Source organism: Pan paniscus, chromosome 5 (genome assembly GCF_029289425.2).
Source record: "Pan paniscus chromosome 5, NHGRI_mPanPan1-v2.0_pri, whole genome shotgun sequence".
Lineage (NCBI taxonomy): Eukaryota > Metazoa > Chordata > Mammalia > Primates > Hominidae > Pan > Pan paniscus.
This window is the reverse complement of record NC_073254.2, coordinates 46,019,089-46,045,420: the sequence shown is the minus strand read 5'-3', so window position 1 is coordinate 46,045,420 and position 26,332 is coordinate 46,019,089. Positions and strand designations below refer to the sequence as shown.

Sequence of the window (26,332 nt, the reverse complement as noted above, 5' to 3'; positions counted from 1 at the left end):
CAAATCACAACTCAAACTCAACCCCCAACTGTAACCCTAACCTCAAATCTAAACACATCCCAATTAATAACCCCCTAAATAAAACTTCTCCTCTACCCCAACCCAACCCTGTTTCTAGGGCTAATCTTGAAACCAGTTTACCACCACTCCTAACACTAAACTTAAATGTGACTCTAAATGTAAGTCCAATCTGAGCCACAAGCCTGAAGTTGAACTTTATCCTGCTTTATGAATTATTCATCCATTCCTCCATTTAGTGAGTATCTGCGTGCCTAACACATGCTGGGCATTGTCCTAAGGCAGGAGGGACATGGAGGCAAAGGGATCAGAGAAGGTACCAGCACCTGTGGAGCTTGTATTCCAGTGAGGCCAGACGGAAAAGAAAGAAACTGAAGAAGAAATTGGTACTATGAGAAAATAAGACAGGCTGATGTTGTAAGAGTGGCAGGGAGCTACTTTTAAATACAGTAGTCAGCAAAATCCTCTTTGAGTGTTTGGGTGGCACTGGAGCTGAGACCCAAATGACAAAAAATAGTGACCAGGTAAAAGTTTGGGAGCAAAGCATTTCAGGTAAAGGGAGCAGCTACTGCAAAGGCTGGAAGGCGGAACCAAGCTGGGGGTGTTGACGACAAACAGAAGGCCAGTGTGGCTGGAGCAGAGAGAGAGGCTGGGAGGGGGGTGGGAGATGAGGTCAGAGAGGAGGGCAGGGGCCAGGTCATGCAGGGCCATGCAAGAAGGGTAAAGCCTCTAGATTTCATCCAGCCACAGGAAGCCTTTAAAGGTCGTCAGAGTGTGTGTGGTGTGTGTGTGTGTGTGTGTGTGTGTGTGTGTGTGTGTGTTGCAGGGGAGAGAGGGGGAGGGAGAGAGAGAGAGAAGAGGGAGGTGAGCAGAGGTGATTGGATTTTTTTTTTCTTTTGACATGGTGTCTTGCTCTGTGGCCTAGGCTGGAGTGCAGTGGCACCATCATAGCCCACTGCAACCTCAAAACCATGGGCTCAAGTCATCCTTCCACCTCAGCTTCCCAAGTATCTAGGACTACAGGTGTGTGCCACTGTGCCTGGCTAATTTTAAAAAATATTTTAAAATTTTTGTTGAGACAGGGTCTATGCTGCTCAGGCTGGTCTCGAACTCCTGGTTTCAAGTGATCTGCCCATCTTGGCCTCCCAAAGTTTTTTTTTGTTTGTTTGAGAGGCGGGTTCGCTCTTGTTGCCCAGGCTGGAGTGCAATGACTGATCTCAGCTCACTGCAACCTCTGCCTCCTGGGTTCATGCGATTCTCCTGCTTCAGCCTCCCAAGTAGCTGGGATTACAGGTGCATGCCACCATTCCCGGCTAATTTTTTGTATTTAGTAGAGATGGGGTTTCACCATGTTAGTCAGGCTGATCTCAAACTCCTGACCTCAGGTGATCTGCCTGCCTCAGCCTCCCAAAGTTTTAAGATTACAGGTGTGAGCCACCATGCTGGGCCAGCCTCCCAAAGTTTTGGGATTACAGGCACGAGTCACCACACTGGCCCCGGATTTTTTTTCTTTTTTTTGGAGACGGAGTCTCACTCTGTTGCCCAGGCTGGAGTGCAATGGCGTAATCTCAGCTCACTGCAACCTCTGCTGCCCGGGTTCAAACGATTCTCCTGTCTTAGCCTCCTGAGTAGCTGGGATTATAGGTGCATGCCACCATGCCTGGCTAATTTTTGTACTTTTAGTAGAGAAAGTACACCATCTTGGCCAGGCTGGTCTCGAACTCCTGACCTCAGGTGATCCACTTGCGTCGGCCTCCCAAAGTGCTGGGATTACAGGTGTGAGACACCGCACCCAGCCTTTTTTTTTTTTTTTTCTTTTAAGACAGAATCGCTCTGTCACCCAGGCTGGAGTGCAGTGGCACAATCTCGGCTCACTGCAACCTCTGCCTCCCAGGTTTAAGCGATCCACCTATGTCAGTCTCCCAAGTAGCTGGGATTATAGGTGGATGTCACCATGCCTGGCTAATTTTTGTACTTTTAGTATAGAAAGTACACCATGTTGGCCAGGCTGGTCTTGAACCCCTGACCTCAAGTGATCCGCCTGCCTCAGCCTCCCGAAGTGCTGGAATTACAGACATGTGCCACTGCACCCGGCCTGGTTTTTTTTTTTCTAAGAGATGGAGTCTCACTTTTTTGCCCAGGTTGGAGTGCAATGGCACCATCATAGCTCACTGCAGCCTTCAACTCTTGGCCTCAGGCAATCCTTGCACCTTAGCCTCGCAAAGTGTTGGGATTACAGGCATGAGCCACTGAGCCTCGCCTGGACTTTTTTTTTTTTTGAGATGGCGTCTCGCTCTGTTGCCCAGGTTGGAGTGCTACAGCATGATCTTGGCTCACTGCAACTTCCACCTCCCAGGTTCAAGTGATTCTCTTGCCTTGGCCCCCCGAGTAGCTGGGATTACAGGCGTGCGCCACCGTGCCTGGCTAATTTTGGTATTTTTAGTAGAGATAGGGTTTCATCATGTTGGGCAGGCTGGTCTTGAGCTCCTGACCTCGTGATCCACCCACCTCGGCCTCCCAAAGTGCTGGGATTATAGGCATAGCCAAAGCGCCTGGCCTGGACTTGTTTTTAAAAGATCACTGTGGCTCCTGTGTTTAGGCTGGCTGGTAGGAGACAGGTGGCAATGGCATTGATGGTAAAGAGAAAATAGTGGCAGCCATAGAGATGGAGAGAAGTAGACAAGTTTGGGATATATTATACATTCCAGGGGTAGAAACAACAGGACTAGATGATGGATTGATGGGTGGGAGATGTAGATACTGGGAGAGAAGCAGGATTCTGATGGATGGAAAAACTAAAAAATTCTATTTTGGGTGTGGTAAGTCTAAGTCTATTAGACATGCAAGTAGAGATGTCACTGGGCAGATACACATCTGGATTTCAGGGGCAAGGTCCAAGCTAGAGAAAGAAACCTGGGCATGGTCAGCATGAGGATGGTGTTTAAAGCCATGGAACTTATCTTGTGCATCCCTATAAGACCCCTTTGAGGCACTTGTTTCCCCTCACAATGGATGCAGTGCATCTTCCATTCTGAATTCCAGAGGCAACAACCTCCTGCTCCTAGAAGCTAAACTCTCCAGACTTAGTCTTCTGAATTCCCACTGGGATTTAACCTCCCTGGATTCAATTCCCTACCCCACAAGGACCCTTCTACCAATCCATTTCACAATATTTGGTGGAACTCTTCACATTTTCAAATCCTGTCTTCTATGTTTGAAAGCATTTTCCTCTGGGCATTTTGAAACCTGGCTTTCCCCTAATGATGCTACTCCTCTCTGTGGTGAAGGTTGCTCTTTCTTCGACCTCCATCACTAGGGGAATGAAGGCAGAAGAGAGGGGTCATTATTTTCTCTCCCCCAGACCACTGATAAACTCCTCCTCATCTCCCAAAGCACGTGCCTTCTGCATTTGCCATGCTCTTCCTGTCTTCACAGCACAATCTTATCCATCAAAATCTTTATTATGCTCTTAACAACTTGTATAACTAGCTCAGTCTTTCTCCACATCTTATCCCTACCATCATCCTTGTTTGTTTGTTTTTTGAGACAAGGTATTGCTCTGTCACCCAGGCTGGAGTGCAGTGGCGTGATCTTGGCTCAGTGCAGCCTCGACCTCCTGGGCTCAAGTGATCCTCCCACGTCAGCCTCCTGAGTAGCTAGGACTACAGGCGCATACCACCATGCCCGGCTAATTTTTGTATTTTTTTTTTTTCCAGAGATAGGGTTTTGCTATGTTGCCTAGGCTGGTCTTGAACTCCTGAGCTCGAGCAATCCACCCGCCTCAGCCTCCCAAAGTGCTGGGATTACAGGCATGACCCACCGCACCCGGCCTCCTACCACCATCTTTAGTGACTTTAAAAGCCACAAAGATCGGCTGGGCGCAGTGGCTCACACTTGTAATCCCAGCACTTTGGGAGGCTGAGGCGGGTGGATCACGAGGTCAGGAGATCGAGACCATCCTGGCTAACAAGGTGAAACCCCGTCTCTACTAAAAATACAAAAACAAAATTAGCTGGGCGTGGTGGTGGGTGCCTGTAGTCCCAGCTACTCGGGAGGCTGAGGCGAGAGAATGGCATTAACCCGGGAGGCGGATCTTGCAGTGAGCCCAGATCACACCACTGCACTCCAGCCTGGGTGACAGAGCGAGACTCCGTCTCAGAGGAAAAAAATAAAAATCAAAAAAGAAGCCACACAGATCAGATGAGTCTTACAGTCTGGCCTTTCAATTCTCCAAGTTTCTCAAGTCTACTGGTTTTACAGCCTCTTCTTCCCTCCTCCATTTTAGCCACCCAGGAGTAAGGTTGTACCTCAAACCCCAGCATCACTTGGAAGAATTATGCCTTCAAGATCTTGATCTCTGAATTACCCTTCTCATCACAACCACTCACTTTTCACATCTCCCACTCTCTGCCTCCCCTTGAATCAGTTCTTTATTCTTACCAAGACTTCCGGCTGCTTCTGCTTTCCTGGTTTTGCTTGTTGATTTAACATGTACTGCATGGTCAACAATTTCAACTCCACTTTGTCTGCATTTTAGAATCTCTTACTGCCAGGCACCGTAGCTCACACCTGTAATCCCAGCACTTTGGGAGGCCAAGGTGGGCAGATTACCTGAGGTCAGGAGTTCGAGACCAGCCCGGCCAATGTGGTGAAGCCCCATCTCTACTAAAAATACAAAAATTAGCTGGGCGTGATGGTGGGCAACTGTAATCCCAGCTACTCTGGAGGCTGAGGGAGGAGAATCGCTTGAACCCGGGAGGCAGAGGTTGCAGGGAACCAAGATTGAGCCATTGCACTCCAGCCTGGGCAACAAGAGTGAAACTCTGTCTCAAAAATTGACTTGGGTAAACTAAGTGGTCTCATTCTTGGGGCTTTGTCTTAGGCTGCCAAGCACTGCAGTAGACAGCTGAGTCACCATAAGAGGCCTATAACTAATCCTGGCCAGCTAATCTCAGAGAGTCATCAGTGTTCTTGGACACAACTTTTACTCATTCTTTGTTGACTCCCCATTATACTCCTGTGCGTGATGTTCTAAATCTCCGTGCCTCTGATGTTCTTCACTCTCATCTATTAATATTTCATTGAGCTTAAGGCCATCAAGTGTGGATCTCACTTCCCTCTTTTTCCTTAATTTTGTTATATTTAATCTTTCCTTACATACTGACTCACAGTACTTTTTCTTGTTTCCAAGCCTGATCCTTTTATCTGTACTCTATCCCACTTCCTCTATCTTTACTATATTCTCTCCCCACTTCTTGCTTATGTTTTCACTATCTCTCCCTTTCTTGTTTGTTTTTGGGATAGGCTTGCTCTGTTGCCCAGGCTGGAGTGCAGTGGCGCGATCTCGGCTCACTGCAACCTCTACCTCTCGGGTTCAAGTGATTCTCCTGCCTCAGCCTCCTGAGTAGCTGGGGTTACAGGCGTGTGCCACCACGCCCAGCTAATTTTTGTATTTTTAGTAGAGACAGCATTTCACCATGTTGGCTAGGTTGGTTTTGAACTCCTGATATCTATAGTCTGCCCACCTCAGCCTCCCAAAGCGCTGGGATTACAAGGATGAGCCACCGCACCTGGGCTTTTTTTTTTTTTTTTTGAGACTGAGTCTCGCTCTGTCACCCAGGCTGGAGTGCAGTGGTGTGATCTCGGCTCACTGCAACCTCTGCCTCCTGAGTTCAGGCGATTCTCCCACCTCAGTGAATAGCTGGGACCACAGGCATGTGCCACCACGCCTGGCTAATTTTTGTATCTTTCGTAGAGATGCGGTTTTGCCATGTTGGCCATACTAGTCTTGAACCCCTGGCCTCAAGTGATCTGCCCACCTTGGCCTCCCACAGTGCTGGGATTACAGGTGTGAGCCACTGCGCCTGGTCTATCTTTGTCTCTTTAAGCATCTTCATTTTACCTTCAATTTTATTTCTTGAAAATAAACAACAAAAAAGATCCTTCCTTGAAATATTTCTCCCTCAAATGTCCAGTCTATCTCACCTTCCCTTTTCGTGTGGTGTCTCAAAAGACTAGCCCCCTTAACGAACCACTTTTTCAGGAACTGGTAAAATTTCCCTCAACTGTAAAATCTGTGGGTAGAACTAAGAGATGATTCTCAGTTATTCTGTGTTCACCATTCTGACCTCATGCCCACCACCTCCTTTTCCTCACCTCCCACTCATTCCTCAACCTATGTAAAGTGATTTCTGCCCCTCTATTAAATGGAAACGGTTTTCTCAAAATTTGTAATCGTCTAGTTCCTGAACCCAACAATCTTTTCAACCCTCATTTACTAGACCTCTTTGAAGCCTCAAACATGGTTGCCCTGTCTCTGCTTGGCATCCCCCGCCCCCCGCGCCCTACTTCTCTGACTGCTCCCCAACCTCTCCTTTATTGGTTCTCTTCCTTTGATCATGCTCAGGGCTCTTCTAGTCACTCCGCCCCCTCCCTTGAAGATCCTGTCCACTCAAAGGCTCAACCTCTACTGGGAAGGGAATGATGCCCAAATCTGTTCCTCCAGACCCAACTTCTCTTGAGCTCCAGACCTGCTTTCTGGAAATCTCCACCTGAGAGTCATGCTGGTACCTCAAACCTTCATTGAGCACTTTATTACCCTAAGCAGGCATACCTATACATTATAACTATAATGTATAGTTATTATTTGTATATTGTCTCATTAGACTGCAAGTTCTATGAAGGCAGTGACTTTATTATTTATACCTATTGTCAAGCAGTGCCCTGCTCCTAATAGGTGCTTAATAATTTTTTTTTTTTTTTGGATACAGAGTCTTGCTCTGTCACCCAGACTGGAGAGCAGAGGCATGATCTCAGCTCACTGCAACCTCTGCCTCCCGGGTTCAAGTGATTCTTGTGCCTCAGACACCTGAGTAGCTGGGATTACAGGTGCCCACCACCACACCCAGCTAGTTTTTATATTTTTAGTAGAGACGGGGTTTCACCATGTTGGCCAGGCTGGTCTCGAACTCCTGGCCTCAAGTGATCCTCCCAAAGTGCTCCCACCTTGGCCTCCCAAAGTGCTGTGATTACAGGAGTGAGGTGCCTGGCCACCACCACCCACCTTTTGGACAGACGTTGAGAGGATTTGTGGTGTTAGGAAAAGGGCTGGTTAACACACAGTAGGTATTAATTCACAAGATGATGGCCGTTTTCTTACTCCTTGTCTGTACTCCTGCAGCACTCACCTGTTCTCCCTCTTTTTCATCGTCACCTGGACCACTGCCCACAGGATGCAGTCCAATCTCTGACCTTGACTTTCTGTGGTCCTTTCTTCATCACGTTCCCTCACACCTGTGCTTCTTCTACCTCAGGACGCTCCTTTCCCAGAACATACTGCATTTTCTGACTTGTCAGGCTCGCTCAAGACGTGTTATTCGCCTATGGAACCTTTCCATCCACCTCCACCTAGTGAACCCATTCATTAGAGCAAGTTCAAATGCTGTCTCCTCAGAGGCTCCCTGGATGCTTTCAAATGGACTTAATCTCCCCTCTTTCTGTAAACATCTTAAAGTTTACTCATCATGCCTTGAATCAGTTAATTAGGTATGGGTCTGCCTCCCCACTAGATTGTAAGCTTGAAGCAGGGTTTAAATTTATCTTTGGGCTACATAATGCTCAGTTGACCTACACTGAACAGAGTCCCTCCCAGATCCTTTTCCTAACTTAATCCAAACCTGCCCCAACCTGAGTCCTCAAACTGACCCTCTTCAATCTCATTATTCTTTTCCAGGCCTGTTCCTCCAATTGAATCCCAATGCATCCTCCACTGAGACTCAACTCCTGGTGCTAGCTCTAGAGAGCAGAGATATACTTCCACCTACCCACTGTTTCATGGCAGGCACTGAGTCACCCCTTGGGAATCCCTGGCCCCTGTCCCTGCCCCCACCATGCTGGACAGGATGCCTGCTGCCTGCCCCAAGGGGTCAGAGGAAGCCAGGGCCTCTAGGGCTCAGTATTTTTATCAGCCTAGGAAACAAGAGACACAGAAGCGGAAACCATGTGGTCAGAGAAAGTGAACAGCCCTTATCTCAGGGGAACCCCCACCAGGGCTGGGGGCCAGACACCAGGAAGGGACGTTGAAAAGACTGTGGTCCGGTGGGCCCAGGTTTCAGGGCTTATTTTGCTTTGGTTTTATGTAACTCTTGCAGAAGGGGAAATGATGTGCTTAAAAACCAGTGAGAAATCTCCTGGGTGGAGGAGCAAATTTGGTCACCAGAGTTTTCTGTAATTTACTTCTCAACCTCCAGCTTAGGGATCCTAACCCCAACTCCCCCCAAGGCCAAACCTGGACTCTTTGCATGCCACTTCCGAAAAGCTCCAGCCTGTGAGAGGAACCGGACGCCAGGGTCACACACAGCTTGAAGTCTCTTCTCTGAATCACAGCAGCTTCCTCTCACAGGATCTTTCTCACCAGCCCTTCCCCCTCCTGCACCCTGAACATCTGCCTGGTCCCTCAGAGGCCTTGGTCTCTTCCGAACTTCAGGCTGTCTTATTCAAGGATCTCATGCCCACCCATGTTCCCGTGTTCCCAGAGGCGTGCCCTCCCTGTCTTCTACTGCCTTCCACTTCCACTCCTGGGATTCTCCTGTAGAGAACTGGGCTCAAAACCTGAAAGATAAGTTTCTGATTGATAAGATGCTCTGGTGTAACTATGCAGACAGTGCACTCACCAGCACATGTCTGTACTCTCCTTGCAGCCCTGTCCTTTCTTTTTGCCAAGTTCCCAGTTGTGTCCTGGGCGATGGTAGTGGGGTCTACCTATCTTAGTTTCCAGGGAGCCCCCCTCTCTCCTCTGTGGGAATCCCAGACTCTCCCTCCACCTCTCAGGACTTCAACTACTGGTTCTTGGAAAAGGAAATGTTTATAGGGAAGGCCATGCCTGGGCTGCCCAGAGATGAACTCAGGTTTAGGATGGAGCAGCAGCTGAATGGCGGAGATGAGGATTGGGGCCCTGGAGGAAGAGAGATACAACTGACAAGCTAGAGGGCAGAGACGGATGGAGCCAGCAGCCTGGCTGGCTTTGGGTGTGGAGCTCCAGTTGCCCAAGAACAGACAACCCATGTTACATAATTTTGCTCTTTCCACCTCCTTCCCCTGCTCCTAATTTTAGCAACTGAAATTCCACTCCCCCACAGGGCTCTTCCTCCAGCCATTCTGCTTGTATTCCCCATCCTCCCCCAGCCTCCTCATGGCCCCCCAGCGCCGGCTACCCCCAACTCGCTCATTCAGTGACTCAGCAAAGGGAAAGCCCTGTGTTGGGGGAAGGGGGTGTTAAGTGGGGAGGAGGATGTGGTTCAGCTTGGGGAGCCAGGGAGGGGAGGGAAACTGGTTTTGTTCCCCTTTTTGCCTCTGTTCGCATCTATTTCTCCAGCCGCAGATTGCAGGGTGGACAAGACCCCAGTGTAGGGAGTGGAGTGAGACTGGATGGCAAACTGGGCCTTCTTAGGGCTGAACCGAGGGGGCATGCAGAGGCTTCTTGCCTCCAGCTCAGAGCCCGTGTTAGCGTGTGCGTGTGTGTTGCAGGTGTGTGGGAGCTGTGGGTTTCAGCAGGCGGGGCGGGAAAGGAGATGTCATGGGTGATGAAAACCACAGCAATGGAAAAAGACAGAGGAGACACTGGGAGTGAGATGTGGAACCAGGTCTTATTAGGAAACGGCAGAGTCAAGGAGCAGTGGTGGCGGCCCGCACCCCCCACCCCCACTTGTTACAACTTTCGCTCCCACCCATATCCTCTGCTGAGCAGCACCTGGCTCTTCCTTGTGGTCCCCATCCTTTCCCTTACCCTTCCTTCTGCCTCATCCTGAGGCTGCAGCCCCGAAGTTTCTTGCTTCTTCCCTAGGGTCACTTGAGGGCCTCTGCATGGCGATTCAGGGCCTGAGAAAGGGCTGTCACTGCTCCCATCACACGGCCCAGCTCCCAGGTCTCAATCTGGCTTCGGAATCGCTGCAGGAAGCGGTCAGGGTGCCAGCGGACCTGCTGGACCCTCAAGTACCTCCTTAGAGCCCCCTGTTCCTCCAAAGGGGGACCCCTGGCCACCAGAGCTGCAGCCATGGCCTCTGGGTCCCCTCCCCCAGGGCAGGGCCAGGGCACATCACCAAATCGCCAGAGGCTGCCCCTCCCCGCTCCTCTGGGGTGCTCTTCCCTGGGCCCGGCCCTGGTTGGCTTGGGTTCTCGGTCCCCTAGAGCCTCCTGCGCCCTCCTGGCTCGGCTCTCACGCAGCTCTTCCTCCTTGGCCCGGGCTCGCTCCCTGAAGAGCCGCTGCTCCTCCTCCTGCTGTCGCCAGCTCTGGCTGGAGCCCTCAGCCCGTGGGGGTCGACAGGATCCCTCTGCTTCTCGCTGCTGCTGCTGGTACTTCTGGGCATGTTCCCGGGCCAGGCGATCTGACCAGGCTGAGAAGGACTCAGGTTCCTGGGTTTCATGGGAGGCATCACCTGTTTGGGAGGGTGGGATGGGGGTAGTTGGAGAGAGGCTGTGAGAAGGTGATGGGCCCCAAGAAGCAGGGAAGCACAGAGGAGGGGGCAGAGAAGCCTAGTGTGACGCATTCATGCAGATGGAAAGCAGCCAGTGGGGAAGGGCAGCTGTGGATAGCAGTGGACTTCTCACCTTCAAACCTCCCCATGACTTCCTGCCACTCGTCCTCCAGCTCACCCTGGAGCTTCTGTCTCCATTCCCGCTCCTTGGAGGCATCATCTTCCTCCTCTTCAGCAGAATCCCAGGGGGGTCCCCAGCCCAAAATTTGGCCAGGGGTCTCCCCATCCTTATTCTTTATTCCCATGGCGGAGGGACAGCGGCTTAGCAGCGGGAGGAAGAAATCGGTGTAGGCTGTTGGTGGGAGAGCAGGGAGCAGAAGTTAGCTGGGACTCCCACTCCTCGGCAGAGCTGCCATCTTGAATCCTGCTGGTCACTCACTCCCTTGGTCTTAAAGCAATGGAAGGGTGGCTCACATGGATGCCTCCTGGGTATTAGGAAATAACCATCACTGATAAACACAGACTGATAGTTTACCACATGCATGGTAAGTGTGGTAGTTTAAAATATTCTCGGCCAGGCGCGGTGGCTCACGCCTGTAATCCCAGCACTTTGGGAGTCCGAGGCGGGCCACGAGGTCAGGAGATCAAGACCATCCTGGCTAACACGGTGAAATCCCATCTCTACTAAAAAATACAAAAAATTAGCCAGGCCTGGTGGCGGGCGCCTGCAGTCCCAGCTACTCGGCAGGCTGAGGCAGGAGAATGATGTGAACCCGGGAGGTGGAGCTTGTAGTAAGCCAAGATCGCGCCACTGCACTCCAGCCTAGGCGACAGAGCAAGACTCCGTCTCAAAAAAAAAAAAAATTCTTACTTGTGTCTCCACAAACTATTTCAGCGTCCTAGAAGTTCTACCATGCCAACTGACATTTTCTGACCTGCCTCCAGCCACCAAGGCAGTGCCCAAATTCTTTGACTATGTATTCCACTTTTCACTTAAAAATACTGTCACTATTTAAATCCCTTATTTTCTCACCTGAAACCATATATCAGACTGGGAAAATATCTGAACGCTCTACTCTGGGCCATTAATAAATACACAAATATGTAATACTTATCTTTTATTATCACTTATCAATAAACTGAGTAAAATAAATGTTTTCAGGGGAATTTCTCTCAGCCAGCCTTACCAGGGGATGATGGGAGAGGGGTGGGGAGGTGAACTGGCAACAACTATGGCCGGCGGCAGAGCAAGCTCTTTCCAAATGACTGCTGACCTAGGGCAGGGGAAAGGGAGTGGAGTGTGACAGAGGGTCTCACCCATGGGCTGAGAGAAAACAGGAGAGGAACCGACGTTCCTGAACTCCCCTTTTCTTCAGTCCCAACCTTGCTGCATCTGGCCCAAGGTTAGCTGAGTGCCATGCTACTTCCTTCACTGCCAACCCAGGCACCCTGGCCAGGCCCACCTGCTGTGGCCGCCAACCACCTCTTTCACTTGGGGGATAGAAGAAGGGGAGGGAGGCAGCCTTCCTTCCTGTGGACCTACTTTCTTTCCCCGGGGTAAGAGGAAATGGGCTAGCAGTCCTTAAATCTTTATTTGGTAGTGCTGGAAAGTACTGTTTACCTGGCAGAAAGCTGGAATAGGGGAAGGCAAGGCCAGGAAGGCAAGAAGACAGAATGGCCCAGGTGTGGCTGGCGAAGGTCCACCATCCCTACCCAAATCACATCAGGGTTGGTGGGGGGGGGGGGCACTTCTCCCTAGTGCTGCTGTGACCTGTCACAGACCCTCTCAACTTGTCCCACCCCGAAAGTACCTGGTCCTGTCTCTCATTCGCATGTTCCCCACCTGAGCTCACTGCAGGGGTGAGCATGGTGAGCGCTCAGGCTTGCATGGGAGGTTCACATTCATAGGTTTTAAGGAGTAGGGCCTCCAACTATAAAAACGTAATATTAAACAGCCACTACAACTGAGGCATGTGTTTGAAAAAAGCTGGCTACAAAACTGTAGAGAGGATCAGATGTGGCCAGGCACGGTGGCTCACGCCTGTAATCCCAGCACTTTGGGAGGTGGGGGGGTGGGGGGGTGGTGGATCACAAGGTCAGGAGTTCAATACCAGCCTGGCCAAGATGGTGAAAACCCGTCTTTACTAAAACAAACAAACAAACAAAATATATATATAATTATATTTTATATTATATATAAAATTAGCCAGGCGTGGTGGCTGGCGCCTGTAATCCCAGCTACTTGGGAGGTTGAGGCAGATAACTGCTTGAACCTGGGAGGCGGAGGTTGCAGTGAGCCGAGATCGCGCCTCTGCATTCCAGCCTGGGTGACAGGGCAAGACTCTGTCTCAAAAAAAAAAAAAAAAAAAAAAAAAAGAGAGAGAGAGAGGATCAGATAATAACTGTCTAAAACAAGAGACCAAATCCTACGGTTGGGAAAAAAAGAGGCCGGGCGTGGTGGCTCATGGCCTGTAATCCCAGCACTTTGGGAGGCTGAGGCAGGTGGATCACCTGAGGTCAGGAGTTCGAGACCAGCCTGGCCAACATGGTGAAACCCTGTCTCTACTAAAAATACAAAAATTAGCCAGGCGTGGTAGCATGTGCCTGTAATCCCAGCTACTTGGGAGGCTGAGTCAGGAGAATCACTTGAACCTGGAAGGCGGAGGTTGCAGTGAGCTGAGATCATGCCACTGCACTCTAGCCTGGGCAACAGAGGGGAGACTCCATCTCAAAAAAAAAAAAAAAAGAAAAAAAATAGACTGGCAAAAAATATGTAAAAATTCTAGCCTATGGGTGGTGGGGCTGTAGGTGGCTTTTCCCCCAATTTTATTTGACATTTTAATGTGAAAGGGATATAATTAAGTTGAAATTTTCTTTTTAAAGAAGGACGAACAAATTTGATAACTATTAACAGTGTACTGTGATCCCTTCCAGTCCCACCTTGGTGTACCTAAAAGCATACATATGACACATTTATTTGGAGATATGTAACCGTACTACAAATATTGCTTGGCAACTTGCTTCTTTCATTTAACATCTCATTTATATTTTTCCACAGGAATATATACAGTCTACCTCATACTTTTTGACGACTTTATAATTAGTGTTCCACTGTGTGTACAAAACAAATCTCCTTACCCCAATATCGATAGACTTTGTTTCAAAAAATGTTCAGCCTCATGAGTATCTTACAGTCTTTCTGTGGGGGTAGATTTTCATAAGTGGAATTTCTGAGTCAAAGGACATGCGCAATTTGGCCAAACTTCTCTCAATAAGTTTGTGCCAATATACAAGTGTGCCTATGTCTTCCTTTACCAAAATTGAATATCATCAACCCTTTTAATTTTGCCAGTTGGATAGATTAAAAAATTATTTTATTAACAATGTTTTTTTCTTTTTCATGTCTTTTGGCTATTTGTATTTTTTGTGAATGAATTGCTCATATTCTTTATCCACTTTTTCTTTGGAAATTATATATATTGATATGAGGGTTCTATATACTGTATGTGTTATACATATTGCAAACATTTTCTTCTATCTATCTTTAAAAAAACTTTTTTTTTCTTTTTGAGACAAGGTCTCGCCCTGTTGCCCAGGCTGCAGTGCGGTGGCATGATCTTGCTCACTGCAAACTCTGCCCCACCTGGGCTCAAGCGATCCTCCCACCTCAGCCTCCTGAGTAACTGGGACTACAGGACTACAGCCACATACCACCACGCCTGGCTAATTTTGTATTTTTTGTACAGACCAGGTCTCACTGTGTTGTTCAGGCTGGTCTTGAACTCCTGGCTCAAGTGATCTGCCTACCTTGGCATCCCAAAGTGTGGGATTACAGGTGTGAGCTACCGCACCTGGCCTAAAATTTTCATGTAGTTAAATCTATATCAATATATTATTTTCTGACTTTTTATTTCATTTCACTCTTAGGAAGGCTCTATTTTAAGATTATAAAACATTCTCTGCATTTTCTTCTACTACTTTAGACGTATACTCATTTTTATTTTTAGAAATTAAAAAACTCGGCCAGGCGCGGTGGCTCATGCCTGTAATCCCAGCACTCTGGGAGCCCAAGGTGGGTGGATCATGAGGTCAGAAGTTCAAGACCAGTCTGGCCAAGATGGTGAAACCCCGTCTCCACTAAAAATACAAAAATTAGCCTGACGTGGTGGCGGATGCCTGTAATCCCAGCTACTTGGGAGGCTAAGGCAGAGAACTGCTTGAACCCGGGAGGCAGAGGTTGCAGTGAGCCAAGATTGCGCGACTGGACTCCAGCCTGGGTGACAGAGTGAGACTCTGTCTCAACAACAACAAAAAAGAAATTAAAAAACTCTCAAAAATACAAAGTATAATACAATACACAACCCCATTCCTACCACAGGGTTTGTTAATGTACTGTCATGTTTATAGTATAATTTATTTTAAGGAAATAAAATCATCACAGATAAAGGTAGTTTACCGTGATACTGCCTTCCAAGTTTCATTCTTCCCCAGGCCATCTGTCCCATGAATTTGGTGTGTACCTTCCTGTCATATTCAGGTATTTAATCTGCTGGAATTTACTTTTTGATTAGGTGTGAGGTGGGACTCTTGTTTTTCCCTAGATGAGCCAAATGTTCCAATATTATTTATAAAATAGTTCACCTGGTCAGGCACAGTGGCTCATGCCTGTAATCCCAGCACTTTGGGAAGCTGAGGTGGGTGGATCACCTCAGGTCAGGACAGGAGTTTAAGACCAGCCTGGCCAAGACGGTGAAACCCCCATCTCTACAAAAATACAAAAATTAGCTGGGCATGATGGCAGGTGCCCAGCTACTCAGGAGGCTGAGGCAGGAGAATTGCTTGAACCCGGGAGGTGGAGGTTGTAGCAAGCTGAGATTGCGCCATTGCACTCCAGCCTGGGTGACACAGCGAGACTCTGTCTCGGGAAAAAAAAAAAAAAAGTTCACCTTTCTCCAGTATTAGAAATGCCCCCTTTAGGCCTGGCGCGGTGGCTCACGCCTCTAATCCCAGCATTTTGGGAGGCCGAGGCGGGCGGATCACGAGGTCAGGAGTTCGAGACCAGCCTGGCCAACACAGTGAAACCCTGTCTCTACTAAAAATACAAAAAATTAGCCGGGCGTGGTGGCGGGCGCCTGTAATCCCAGCTACTTGGGAGGCTGAGGCAGGAGAATGGCTTGAACCTGGGAAGCGGAGCTTGCAGTGAGCCGAGATCACACTACTGCACTCCAGCTTGGGCGACAGAATGAGACTCCATCCCCCACTTCGCCAAAAAAAAAAAAAAAAAAAAAAAGAAATGCCGCCTTTATAGCGATTTACCAGATCAACCGTTCTCAATGCTCTTTAATATGCTGGAGTTTCATACTAAGAAAAATAAACATAAAAACATTTTGGCCAGGCGCTGTGGCTCACGCCTGTAATCCCAACACTTTGGGAGGCTGAGGTGAGCAGATCACAAGGTCAAGAGATCGAGACCATCCTGGCTAACATGGTGAAACCCCGTGTCTACTAAAAATACAAAAAATTAGCCAGGCGTGGTGGCATACGCCTACAGTCCCTACGCCTATAGTCCCAGCTACTTGGGAGGCTGAGGCAGGAGAATCTCTTGAACCTGGGAGGTGGAGGTTGCAGTGAGCCGAGATTGTGCCACTGCACTCCAGCCTGGGCGACAGAATGAGACTCCTTTTCAAACAAAACAAAACAAAACAGAAAACAAAAACAAAACCAAAAGACATTCTGTGGGATGGGCACGGTGGCTCATGCCTATAATCCCAACATTTTGGGAGGCTGAGGTGGGCGGATCACTTGAGGTCAGGAGTTTGAGACCAGCCTGGCCAACATGTTGAAACCCCATCTCTACTAAAAACACAAAAATCAGGTCGGGCATGGTGGCTCATGCCTGTAATCCCAGCACTTTGGGAGGCCGAGGCAGGTGGATCATCTAAGGTCAGGAGTTCGAGACCGGCCTGGCCAACATGGTGAAACCCCATCTCTATTAAAAATACAAAAGTTAGCCGGGCATGGTGGCAGGCTCCTGTAGTCCCGGTTACTCAGGAGGCTGAGGAAGGAGAATAACTTGAACCCAGGAGGCGGAGGTTGCAGTGAGTCAAGATACTGCCACTGCACTCCAGCCTGGGGAACAGAGGGAGACTCCGTCTCAAAAATAAATAAACAAATAAAAATTTAAAAATTAATAAATAAAAATAAAAAAATTAGCTGGGCATGGTGGTGTGTGCCTGTAATCTCAGCTACTTGGGAGGCTGAAGCAGGAGAATCGCTTGAACCCAGGAAGCAGAGGTTATAGTGAGCCGAGATCATGCCACTGCACTCCAGCCTGGGCGACAAAGCAAGACTCCGTCTCAAAAGGAAAAGAAAAAGGAAGCTGGAAGCTGAATGAGATGGGCCTTTCAACCAAGGAGTTAGAAGGCCATCTGGTGGCAGGGCTGGCAGAGGACCAGGAGTAAATAAGGCCAGAGAGGACACCAGGGTCTGGGAGTGAAGGCACTGAGCTTGGGTCCCCCTTTGGAAGACAATGACCTGAGAGCTGTGAGATTTCAGACAAGTTCCCGAACCTTTTGGGCCCTGCTTTCCTCATCTGTAAATGGGATAATATCAGTCTCACCAGCTTCTTAAAATTCAATACAATGGAGTTGGGTGTGGTGGCTCACGCCTCTAGTCCCGGCACTTTGGGAAGCCGAGGTGGGCAGACTGTTTGAACTCAGGAGATGGAGAACAGCCTGGATAACATAGCAAAACAGTCTCTACCAAAAATACAAACAATTAGCTGGGCATGGTGGTGTGTGCTTGTAGTCCCAGCTACTAGGGAGGCTGAGGTGGGAGGACTGCTTGAGCCCACGAGGTAGAGGCTGCAGTGAGCCATGATTGCACCACTGCACTCCAGGCTGGGAGACAGAATGAGACCCTGTCTCAAAACAAACAAGCAAACAAACAATAAAGGAAATCCCTACCACACTATCAGGGGCATTTTGGCTGAGCGCGGTGGCTCACGCCTGTAATCCCAGCACTTTGGGAGGCTAGGCTGGCAGGTCACCTGAGGTCGGGAGTTTGAGACCAGCCTGACCAACATGGAGAAACCGTCTCTACCAAAAATACAAAATTAGCCGGGCGTGATGGTGCATGCCTGTAATCCCAGCTACTTGGGAGGCTGAGGCAGGAGAATCTCTTGAACCCAGGAGGCAGAGGTTGAGGTGGGCTGAAATCGTGCCATTGCACTCTAGCCTGGGCAACAACAGGGAAACTCCATCTCAAAAAAACAAAACAAAACAAAAAACAAAACTCCCATTTTTGCGAGGCAAATTGGGCTCACAGAGGTAAGCTGCATGTCCCTGTTGATGGCAGAGCTGGGGTCTGGATGCAGGTCTGCTTCGGGGTAATCTGCTCTTTTGCCTTCCAGGGTCCTGCCTCTTACAATATGAGCTGTCAAGTTAGATGCCTGCACTCAGTAAACCTACTCTGTTTTAAGTAAAAACAACAAGAAACAAATCTGAATATGCTAGCCTATCTCAGGTACGTTAAAGGAAATTTTTAAATAGGGGTTTTTTTGACCATTTGGGGGAGGTTTTGGGGGAGGCGCCTTCTGTCTATACTTGAGCTGGGGGATGTTAGGGTTGTTCATCTGGATCTAGAGGTTTTCCTGTAATGTTCTTACTCCAGAAGGAAATCTCTAGATGGGGAAAGAAGGTTTCAGCTTTTATTCTAGTAAGCAGGGCTCTACCTATAAAGAGCTGCTTCCACCACTCTTTTTTTTTTTTTGAGACGGAGTCTTGCTGTGTTGCCCAGGTTGGAATGCAGTAGTGCAATCTCGGCTCACCACAACCTCTGTCTTCCGGGTTCAAGTGATTCTCCTGCCTCAGCCTCCCAAGTAGCTGAGACTACAGGTGTGTGCCACCATGCCTGGCTAATTTTTGTATTTTTAGTACAGATGGGGTTTCACTATGTTGGTCAGGCTGGTCTCGAACTCCTGACCTCGTGATCTGACTGCCTCGGCCTCCCAAAGTGCTGGGATTACAGGCATGACCCACGGCACCTGGCCTCCACCACTATTATAATATCACCAGGTTCCCCATTTGAATCCTTCAGTGCCAAAGGTTTTGCAGAATTCAAATGTTTTTGGGACTTGATAGGGCTGACCTAAAAGTACACTCACTCTATATTAGGTAGCCCAGGAGGGCCTAGGCAGCCCCAAGAACCAAACACATGAGTGTTTCTGCAGGGAAATGTATGAATATTGACATCAGTAGGATAAAAATAAATAATAGTCTTACTTTAGTTCAGATTAGGTTTCTGTCACCAAATGAATTTTGGTGGCAGCCTGATGAAAAATGTTGGTTCTCAGAGTGTTTTTGAGTTTAGAATTGTGGTTAAGGGAGTATGGACCTGTTGATAACAAAAACAGGAACAAGGCCAGGTGTGGTGGCTCACACCTGTAATCCCAGCACTTTGAGAGGCTGAGGTTGGTGGATCACCTGAGGTCAGGCATTCGAGATCAGCTTGTCCAACATGGCGAAAACCCATCTCTTCTAAAAATATAAAAATTAGCTGGGCGTGGTGGCATGCGCCTGTAATCCTAGCTACTTGGGAGGCTGAGGCATGAGAATCACTTGAACCTGGGAGGTGGAGGTTGCAGTGAGCCAGGATCGCACCATTGCATTCCAGCCTGGGCAAGAAGAGTGAAACTTCATAAAAAACAAAAACAAAAACAAAAACAAAAAACAGAGAAACAGGAACAACAATCGCCAGCATATACCAAGTGCTTATCGTGTGTGCCAGGTACTCTAATTATGTACTATGTCAGTTGATTCTCAAAACATATATGGCACAACATGGGTACTCTGAACATGGGCACAATCAATGTACAATGCTATAATGTATAACACAGGACAATGTAGCTGTTAAAAGCATGGACACTCTATCTAGTCCATCTGGGTTATAATCTCTGCTCTACCAGTGAATAACTGTAACTCTGGCAAATGACTTCTCTATGCCCTGTTTCCTCAGCTGGGAAATGGGGGATAATATCAGTACTCACCTCCTAAGATTGTTGTGAGGATTAAATGTGTTACTTTATGAGAAATGTCTGGCACATAGCAAAGGTTGTTATTATTTTAATTTTTACACATGGGCAAACTAAGCCTCAAGTAACCTGTCCAAGAATACGTAGCTATGAAGTGTGGAGCTGAGATTTGGAGCTGGGGTTTGAATCCAGGCAATCTAACTCCAGAGCCTACCTTCTATGCTACTTTTTGGCTACGAGCAAACAATCTGTCAAGAAACAAAGTAGCTACTAATCTAAACAGACGTGAAGTTTGAAGACCAGTTGCTCTTTGGGGAATGTTGGGTTCTTCAGACAATGGTAGCTCAGTAATGTAAAGGCACAAATGACAGCCACATGCCAACTTGGTTAACTCCTTCCCTAGGTCCTGATGACCAAATAACTAGCTTATTTCTCAACTATTGGTTGGCTTTCATTTCAGGTCTGGTCAGCTGCTTATGACCTTGTTCCCCACTGAGCAGACTCACCATCTGGGCCCTGGCGGGCAGCAGCATGCAGTGCCGTGTCCCCATGGCGGTCCTGGTGGGCAGGGTCAGCCCCGAGCCGAAGCAGCAGGCACAGGGCAGGGGCATCGTGGCGGGCACAGGCCCGGTGCAGTGGTGGGGGCTGCCCAGCATCTACATCGAGGCCTGGGTGTCGCTGGAGGAGGGCCTGGGCCCGGACCAGCCGTCCTGCAGACAAGTAACGACGAAAGCGACGTTCTCGGCGTTGGCGACGGGAAGTGGAGGCCATGGAACTCTTGGGCTGGGGAAGGAAAAAAGGCAGCAGTCAGGACTTCAGCCTTGGCTGGTCCTTCTCCCTCCATCTCTGACATCCCCTGTTGTTTCTCCCTTTGGTTCCGTTTTTTTTTTTTTTAATATCTTCAGCAAGAGATGAGGCCTAACCTAACCCTGATCCTTTATCAGATGATAGATTTGAAAAAAAAAATTTTTGAGGGGGGTGATAGGATCAGAGGTTTAATTTTTTTAATGTAAAATTCGAGAAAAGGGTAAATAATTGGTTTAAGGCTGAGGAGCCCAGGTAAATTTTTAATTTTTAACAAAGAACTTTAAAAAGCCCTACAGGGCCGGATGGGGAAAATTTTTATCAGCAGAAATCTGAGTTTTAAAAAGTCACAGATAATCTCCAATAATGATCTAGAAATTGAATATCATGTACCCGGCAGACAGATGTGGAGGCTTCTTCCTCTGGAACCTGGGGGGAGGGGTTACTCATCAGACCTGCCCCCGCCCCCCCAAGTACCCCCAGAGCCGTAGGCCCAAGGCCTGTGTTTAAGAAGCTCGGAGACGGGAGGCGGGAAGGGCGGAGACACTCCAGGCTGGAGGAAATGGCGCAAGCAGAGACGCAGGTGGAGGGCGGAAGTGAACTGTGAGGGGCGTTACCGGATGTCGTTCCGCCCCGACCGGGTAGTTCTTGGCCAGATCTCCCGGGGGAAACTAGGGAACTTAAGTTAAAGGGGCCGTCTGAAACCAGAAGACTGGACTGGAGGCGAGGAAAAGGAGGCGAGGGGAGGGGAGGGAGAAAAGAGAGTTATTTGGAGGTTTTTTCCCGCCGCCTCTAACTTGGCAGAGAGAGATGGTTCAGTGATGGACGAAAAGATGAGAAGACAGAGAAAATAGGGGAGATAAAGACAGGATAAAAATCACATTAAACATGGAAAACAAAAACAAAACCCACAGTGGGCCAACAACAGGGACAGATCAAAAAAAAAGAAAAAATACGGACAAAAGACGGAAGAAGACTATCGTAGGATGGGGCAAGTGAGATGCAAAAATTTGGACTTGAGAAATATGTGGAAAAAGATGGAGATGTTAACAACGGGAGGCAGGGGAGGGGGCGGGATGGTGGAGAGAGAGAGAAAGGTAGAGAGTTAGTTTAGAATTAAGCCCAGAATGCTCTTTTCCCAACACAGGTTGCATGATGACATCCTTACCTTTTCACCGCATTCACAACCCTTTATGCTTCCTCTGTTACCACCAATCAAGTTCTCCTTCTCTCACCTCAGTACTCCCCTGTCTCCGCCCCTGCCTCATCCCTAGACCTTTCCGACTGGGATGGCTAACCTGTTGTAAGCCCGCAGCTTTGGGCCTAGTCTCTGCTGCTCCCAGGCGGCCCCTTTGGGTACTGCCTGAGCAAGAAGTGCTGGAGAGGAGGACCAGTCATCAATAGGAGGATGAGATTGGGAGAGACACTCGGTGCAGGAGGCTGAGTGAGAAGGGGAGCACTAAGACCCAGGGGTAGTGGAGGACTGCAGCAACGAGCTGGAGGAGGAGAAGTAAGCGGTGGGGGGTGGGAGCCATCTGGTACTTTGACAGCATTCAAAACAGCATCGGCCATAACAACAGAAATGGCTAGTCAGTCCCAGGGTATCCAGCAGCTTCTGCAAGCTGAGAAGCGGGCAGCTGAGAAGGTGGCAGATGCCAGAAAGAGTGAGTCTCCTCTTTCCTCCCTTAGGAGTTTGGAAAGAAAATTGGGGGTGGGGGACAGCAAACATTTTGGGAAAACCCAAGCCTGGCGGGAAGACAGCTAGGGTCTGGAGGCTGGTTAGAAGGGAAGAAATGGATGGATATTAGAATCTGGCACCTGGTTGGCTGAGAGAAGGCTGTATAACTTTCTGGAAGGGACTGACTCCTGCTATTACATTGTGTGTGTGTGGGTCCATCCCCACCCACTGTCCTTTCTTCTGCCTCCAGGGAAGGCCCGGCGACTGAAGCAGGCAAAGGAGGAGGCACAGATGGAGGTGGAGCAATACCGCAGAGAGCGAGAGCACGAATTCCAGAGCAAGCAGCAGGCGGTGAGTTGAGGCAGAGTCGGGATGAGACCCCACTGCAAGTTGGTGGGTGCATCTAGTGAGGTGTGTAAGGGTGACTCAACAAGAAAATATGGTGGCAGAGGGCTGAGGCTGAGGGGACCCTGGCAGGGACCACAACATTGGTGAAACTTTGTGATGATGTAGGAGAGTCTGGGAGTTTTGAAGGCCACATAGAGCTTGTGGGCGGAATGCCACAGTCTGTGTAAAGTATAACATCTATGTGGAGTATGACTAACATTTGTGGTGGAGGGTAGAGTTTTATGGTCATGGATGGTGAGGTGGTGGGGATATTACGGTCTGTTTTAGGATGAAGTTGCATGTTAGGTCTAAGGGGAAAGGGGACTGTGTTGATCTCTTTGGTGTTGGGATATTTCTGTGGGATGGGGGTGGTTTCTGAGAGGGCCTTTCTTCTAGGCTTTGTTTCAGGATCTTTCCCCTCATATGCCTGGACCCTTGTCTGTTTCTGCTTTTCCCTTTCTCTCTTCCACCCCTCTCCCTACCCCCCAGGCCATGGGCTCCCAGGGGAACCTGTCTGCTGAGGTGGAGCAGGCTACAAGGCGCCAGGTGCAGGGCATGCAGAGCTCCCAGCAAAGAAACCGAGAGCGTGTCCTGGCCCAGCTTCTTGGCATGGTCTGCGACGTCAGGCCCCAGGTCCACCCCAACTACCGGATTTCTGCCTAGGGCCACCGTAGGGCCTGACTCCTTCTGCCAGTTCCCTCCCTCAAAGAAATCCTCCAATTAAAATCACCTCCCACCATAATCCCTGTCTTCTTTCCATCCCCTAGAAATCCTGGGAGGCAGGATCCAATAATTTTCCTGTGACACTTATAAATATCCTGCTCACATCTGAATCTCCTTGTTGTTCTTTAACCCTCACTGGGACTTTGTAAACTTCCAAGTCATTCTCACCTAAACCCTCTGTGAAATTTGTAATATGGGGAAGTAGGAATGTGGAAAACATCCTGACTTCAGTGTCTGGCAGATGTGGGTCCCTCTCTTGACCCTGTCACTTGCTGGCTGTGAAACCAGGACAAGCTACTTAACTTGGTAGCCTCGATGTCCTCCTCTGTGAAACTGGGATGATAATAATGCCTACCTTGTGAGGGTTGCTTCAATGATTAGGAATCATTCTGTAAAGTCTAGCACAGTTCCTTGCATGTTGTAGCAGTGATTCAGTAAGTAGCAACCCTGTGATACTATTACCACCACCTGCTCACTGGTCAAAACCTACACAGCTGTTTCCTCACGTCCATCACTGGCTCTCTAATTCCACTTGTTCATTCTGTGACCCTAGTTATTTTCTGAATAATTGGTTCTTCTCTTTTCCCAGAGACCTTCTGATCTCCAAAAAGAGGAGATGACTACATTTAGCCCCTCTCTTATAATTCCAGGTAGATAACTGCGTTTTGTAGCCTCTCTTTGTTTTTCTTTTGCTGATCTTTGTCTTTATTAGATTTTCCTCCTTTCCTATTTCCCCAAAGACTTATCAGATGCTCATTGCTTTCTAAGATCTAAAATGATACTGTGTTCCCTCATATGCATGCCCTTCCTTTCTATATCCTTGACACCTTACTTTCCCATTGTAACAATAAAAAAAGTATCAATAAAATAATTATCGGCAAATAAATTGGTGAGTTGAAGCAGCCTCCTTTTGCCTCATCATTTCTCATTTTCAGTCACTTTGTTTTTTTTTTTTTTTGAGATGGAGTTTTGCTCTTGTTGCCCAGGCTGGAATACAATGGCGTGATCTCAGCTCATTGCAACCTCTGCCTCCTGGGTTCAAGCGATTCTCCTGCCTCAGCCTCCCAAGTTGCTGGAATTATGGGTGTGTGCCACCACGCCTGGCTATTTTTTGTATTTTTAGTAGAGATGGGGTTTCGCCATGTTGGTCAGGCTGGTCTCAAACTCCTGACCTCAAGTGATCCACCTGCCTTGGCCTCCCAAAGTGCTGAGATTAGAGGTGTGAGCCACTGTGCCTGGCCTTCAGTCACTTTCTTGTTTTTTGTTTACATATTCCCTAAACAGCCCAAATGGCTATCCTTTGAAACTTCTTGGAGAAACAAGAACAAGTAGTACTTTATTATTTCTCTAAAGTGAGAAACATGGTTCCTCATTTGGGAATCTGAGGACTATAGATCGCAACTGTAGAGAAAAGCTGGAGTGTAGGAGCAAGTGCTCTTTGCCCCTTTACCTTGCATTTTCTTCATAGCACTTACTGCTACTGGTTTTTTGAGACAAGGTCCTGCTGTGTTGCCCAGGCTGGAGTTCCAGCTCACCGCAGCCTTGACCCCCTGGACTCAAATGATCCTCCCACTTCAGCCTCCTGAGTAGCTGGGATTACGGGCGAGTGCCACTATGCCTTGCTAATTTTAAAATTTTTTGTAGAGATGGGGTCTCACTTGCCCAGGCTGGTCTGAAACTCCTGGGCTCAAGCAATCCTTCGGGCTCGGCTTCCTCAAGGGTTGGGTTACAGGCCTGAGCCACTGCATCCTGACCACTTATCGATACTTGACATTATATTTGTGTTTATGTGTTTTCTTCCCTGTAATGTAAACACTGTGAGAACAGGGCTGTTCACCGTTGTGTCCCCAGATCCTAGGACAACATGTGGCACAAGGGAGGCAGTTGATAAATACTTTTGAATAAATTAAATGATACTTGGGAAAATACCTTCTATGACACCATTCTTGAATTAGTTACTTCATTTGTCACTGAAGACAAGCTTACTTCACCAAGAATTTGAACCAATAAGGTAACCTGCAGTGTATTTACTAACCAGATTCTTTGAGCAGGGAGGCAGAATACAGTAGAGAATGAGAGATGTTTGCATCCTGGCTGTAACCTCACCAGCCGTACTGCTTGAGATATGTTGCTTTGCTTCGCTTCTGTCAATAAGATGAGAATAACGGTACCTACTCCTTAGTATTAAATGATTAAGTATGTTAACAGGGAGAGGGCCAAACGTTTGTTGTTTTATTACACAGCAGGACATCAGGTCTTACTTTTGTAGCTCCCCATCTCAAAGACGGGGATAGCAAATGTTTCATTCAGGAAAAAAATCCAGGTTGAACAATGGGGCTGTTGGGGCGGGGCCAAGAATATTCTGCTCGAATTAACAGTATTAATGGGCCGGGCGCGGTGGCTCACGCCTGTAATCCCAGCACTCTGGGAGGCCGAAGTGGGTGGATCACCTGAGGTCATACATGGGTGAAGCCCCGTCTCTACTAAAAAAACAAAAATTTGCTGGGCGTGGTGGCGGGCGCCTGTAATCCTAGCTACTTGGGAGGCTGAGGCAGGAGAATCGCTTGAACCCGGGAAGCAGCGGTTGCAGTGAGCCGAGATCAGGACATTGCACTCCCGCCTGGGCGACAGGGCGAGACTCTGTCTCAAAACAAAAACAAAAACAGTATTAATGGAATGTAGTATAACCCTCAAGCCCTACTATTAACACGTGGGGCCGAATCCAGACCCCGTCTTCCCGTTCGGATTCAGAACACCTTCCTGACTCACTGGCCCTAGGGCATCAGCTACCTCGGACAGCATCCTTTTGGGAAAATACCGCCCACCAGCCCCACGACTGGGAAAGAGTCGGGAAACACCCCCGAGCAATCCAGTTCCCTGAGACTTCCCTCCTCCCTCCCCTCAGCTAGGGCCCGCCGGTTCCTAGTGCGTGCCCAGCAGTCCTCAGGTCACCTTCACTACCGGGCCAAGGACCCCGTGGGAACTCGCAGCCTTCGCCACACTCGTTCCTCGCGCACCCATGGAGGGGTGCCTACAGAGAAGACCTGCGTGGCAAAAACCTAAACGAAGAGATGAGGGGCATGGAGAGGAGTAGGATAAGAGAATAAAGATAACAGTGGGGGGGAGACGTTAGTTTCCTTTATATCTTTTGTTACTGGCGGTAGCAGTGAAGTTAGAAACGGTTTTAAAACAAATTTCAGACAGGCATTTTCCAAAGGC

At 48.6% G+C, this 26,332-nt stretch overlaps 2 protein-coding genes across 5 annotated transcripts; one reads left to right on the top strand and one right to left on the bottom strand.

Annotated features, from left to right (window-relative positions):
* Positions 1–4,162: 4,162 nt before the first annotated feature.
* NFKBIL1 (NFKB inhibitor like 1) lies at positions 4,163–21,631 on the bottom strand. 3 transcript variants are annotated; one of them, XM_003831594.4, is made up of 4 exons: positions 20,719–20,923; positions 20,028–20,304; positions 10,669–10,842; positions 4,163–10,451 (listed from the first exon to the last, which is right to left on the bottom strand). In XM_003831594.4, exons 1-4 carry the CDS (start codon positions 20,773–20,775, stop codon positions 9,862–9,864), a joined length of 1,098 nt encoding a protein of 365 aa, XP_003831642.1. In that variant the 5' UTR covers positions 20,776–20,923; the 3' UTR covers positions 4,163–9,861. The 3 variants fall into 3 exon arrangements, with proteins under 3 accessions (XP_003831642.1, XP_003831643.1, XP_003831641.1); XM_003831595.6 differs by lacking the exon at positions 20,719–20,923 and adding an exon at positions 21,494–21,631 and having other exon boundaries at positions 9,644–10,451; positions 10,624–10,842; XM_003831593.4 differs by having other exon boundaries at positions 9,644–10,451; positions 10,624–10,842; positions 20,719–20,909.
* ATP6V1G2 (ATPase H+ transporting V1 subunit G2) lies at positions 20,974–24,017 on the top strand. 2 transcript variants are annotated; one of them, XM_003831599.5, is made up of 3 exons: positions 20,974–21,989; positions 22,254–22,354; positions 22,880–24,017. In XM_003831599.5, exons 1-3 carry the CDS (start codon positions 21,908–21,910, stop codon positions 23,051–23,053), a joined length of 357 nt encoding a protein of 118 aa, XP_003831647.1. In that variant the 5' UTR covers positions 20,974–21,907; the 3' UTR covers positions 23,054–24,017. The 2 variants fall into 2 exon arrangements, with proteins under 2 accessions (XP_003831647.1, XP_008955199.1); XM_008956951.4 differs by having other exon boundaries at positions 21,817–21,835.
* The last annotated feature ends 2,315 nt before the right edge of the window (positions 24,018–26,332 follow it).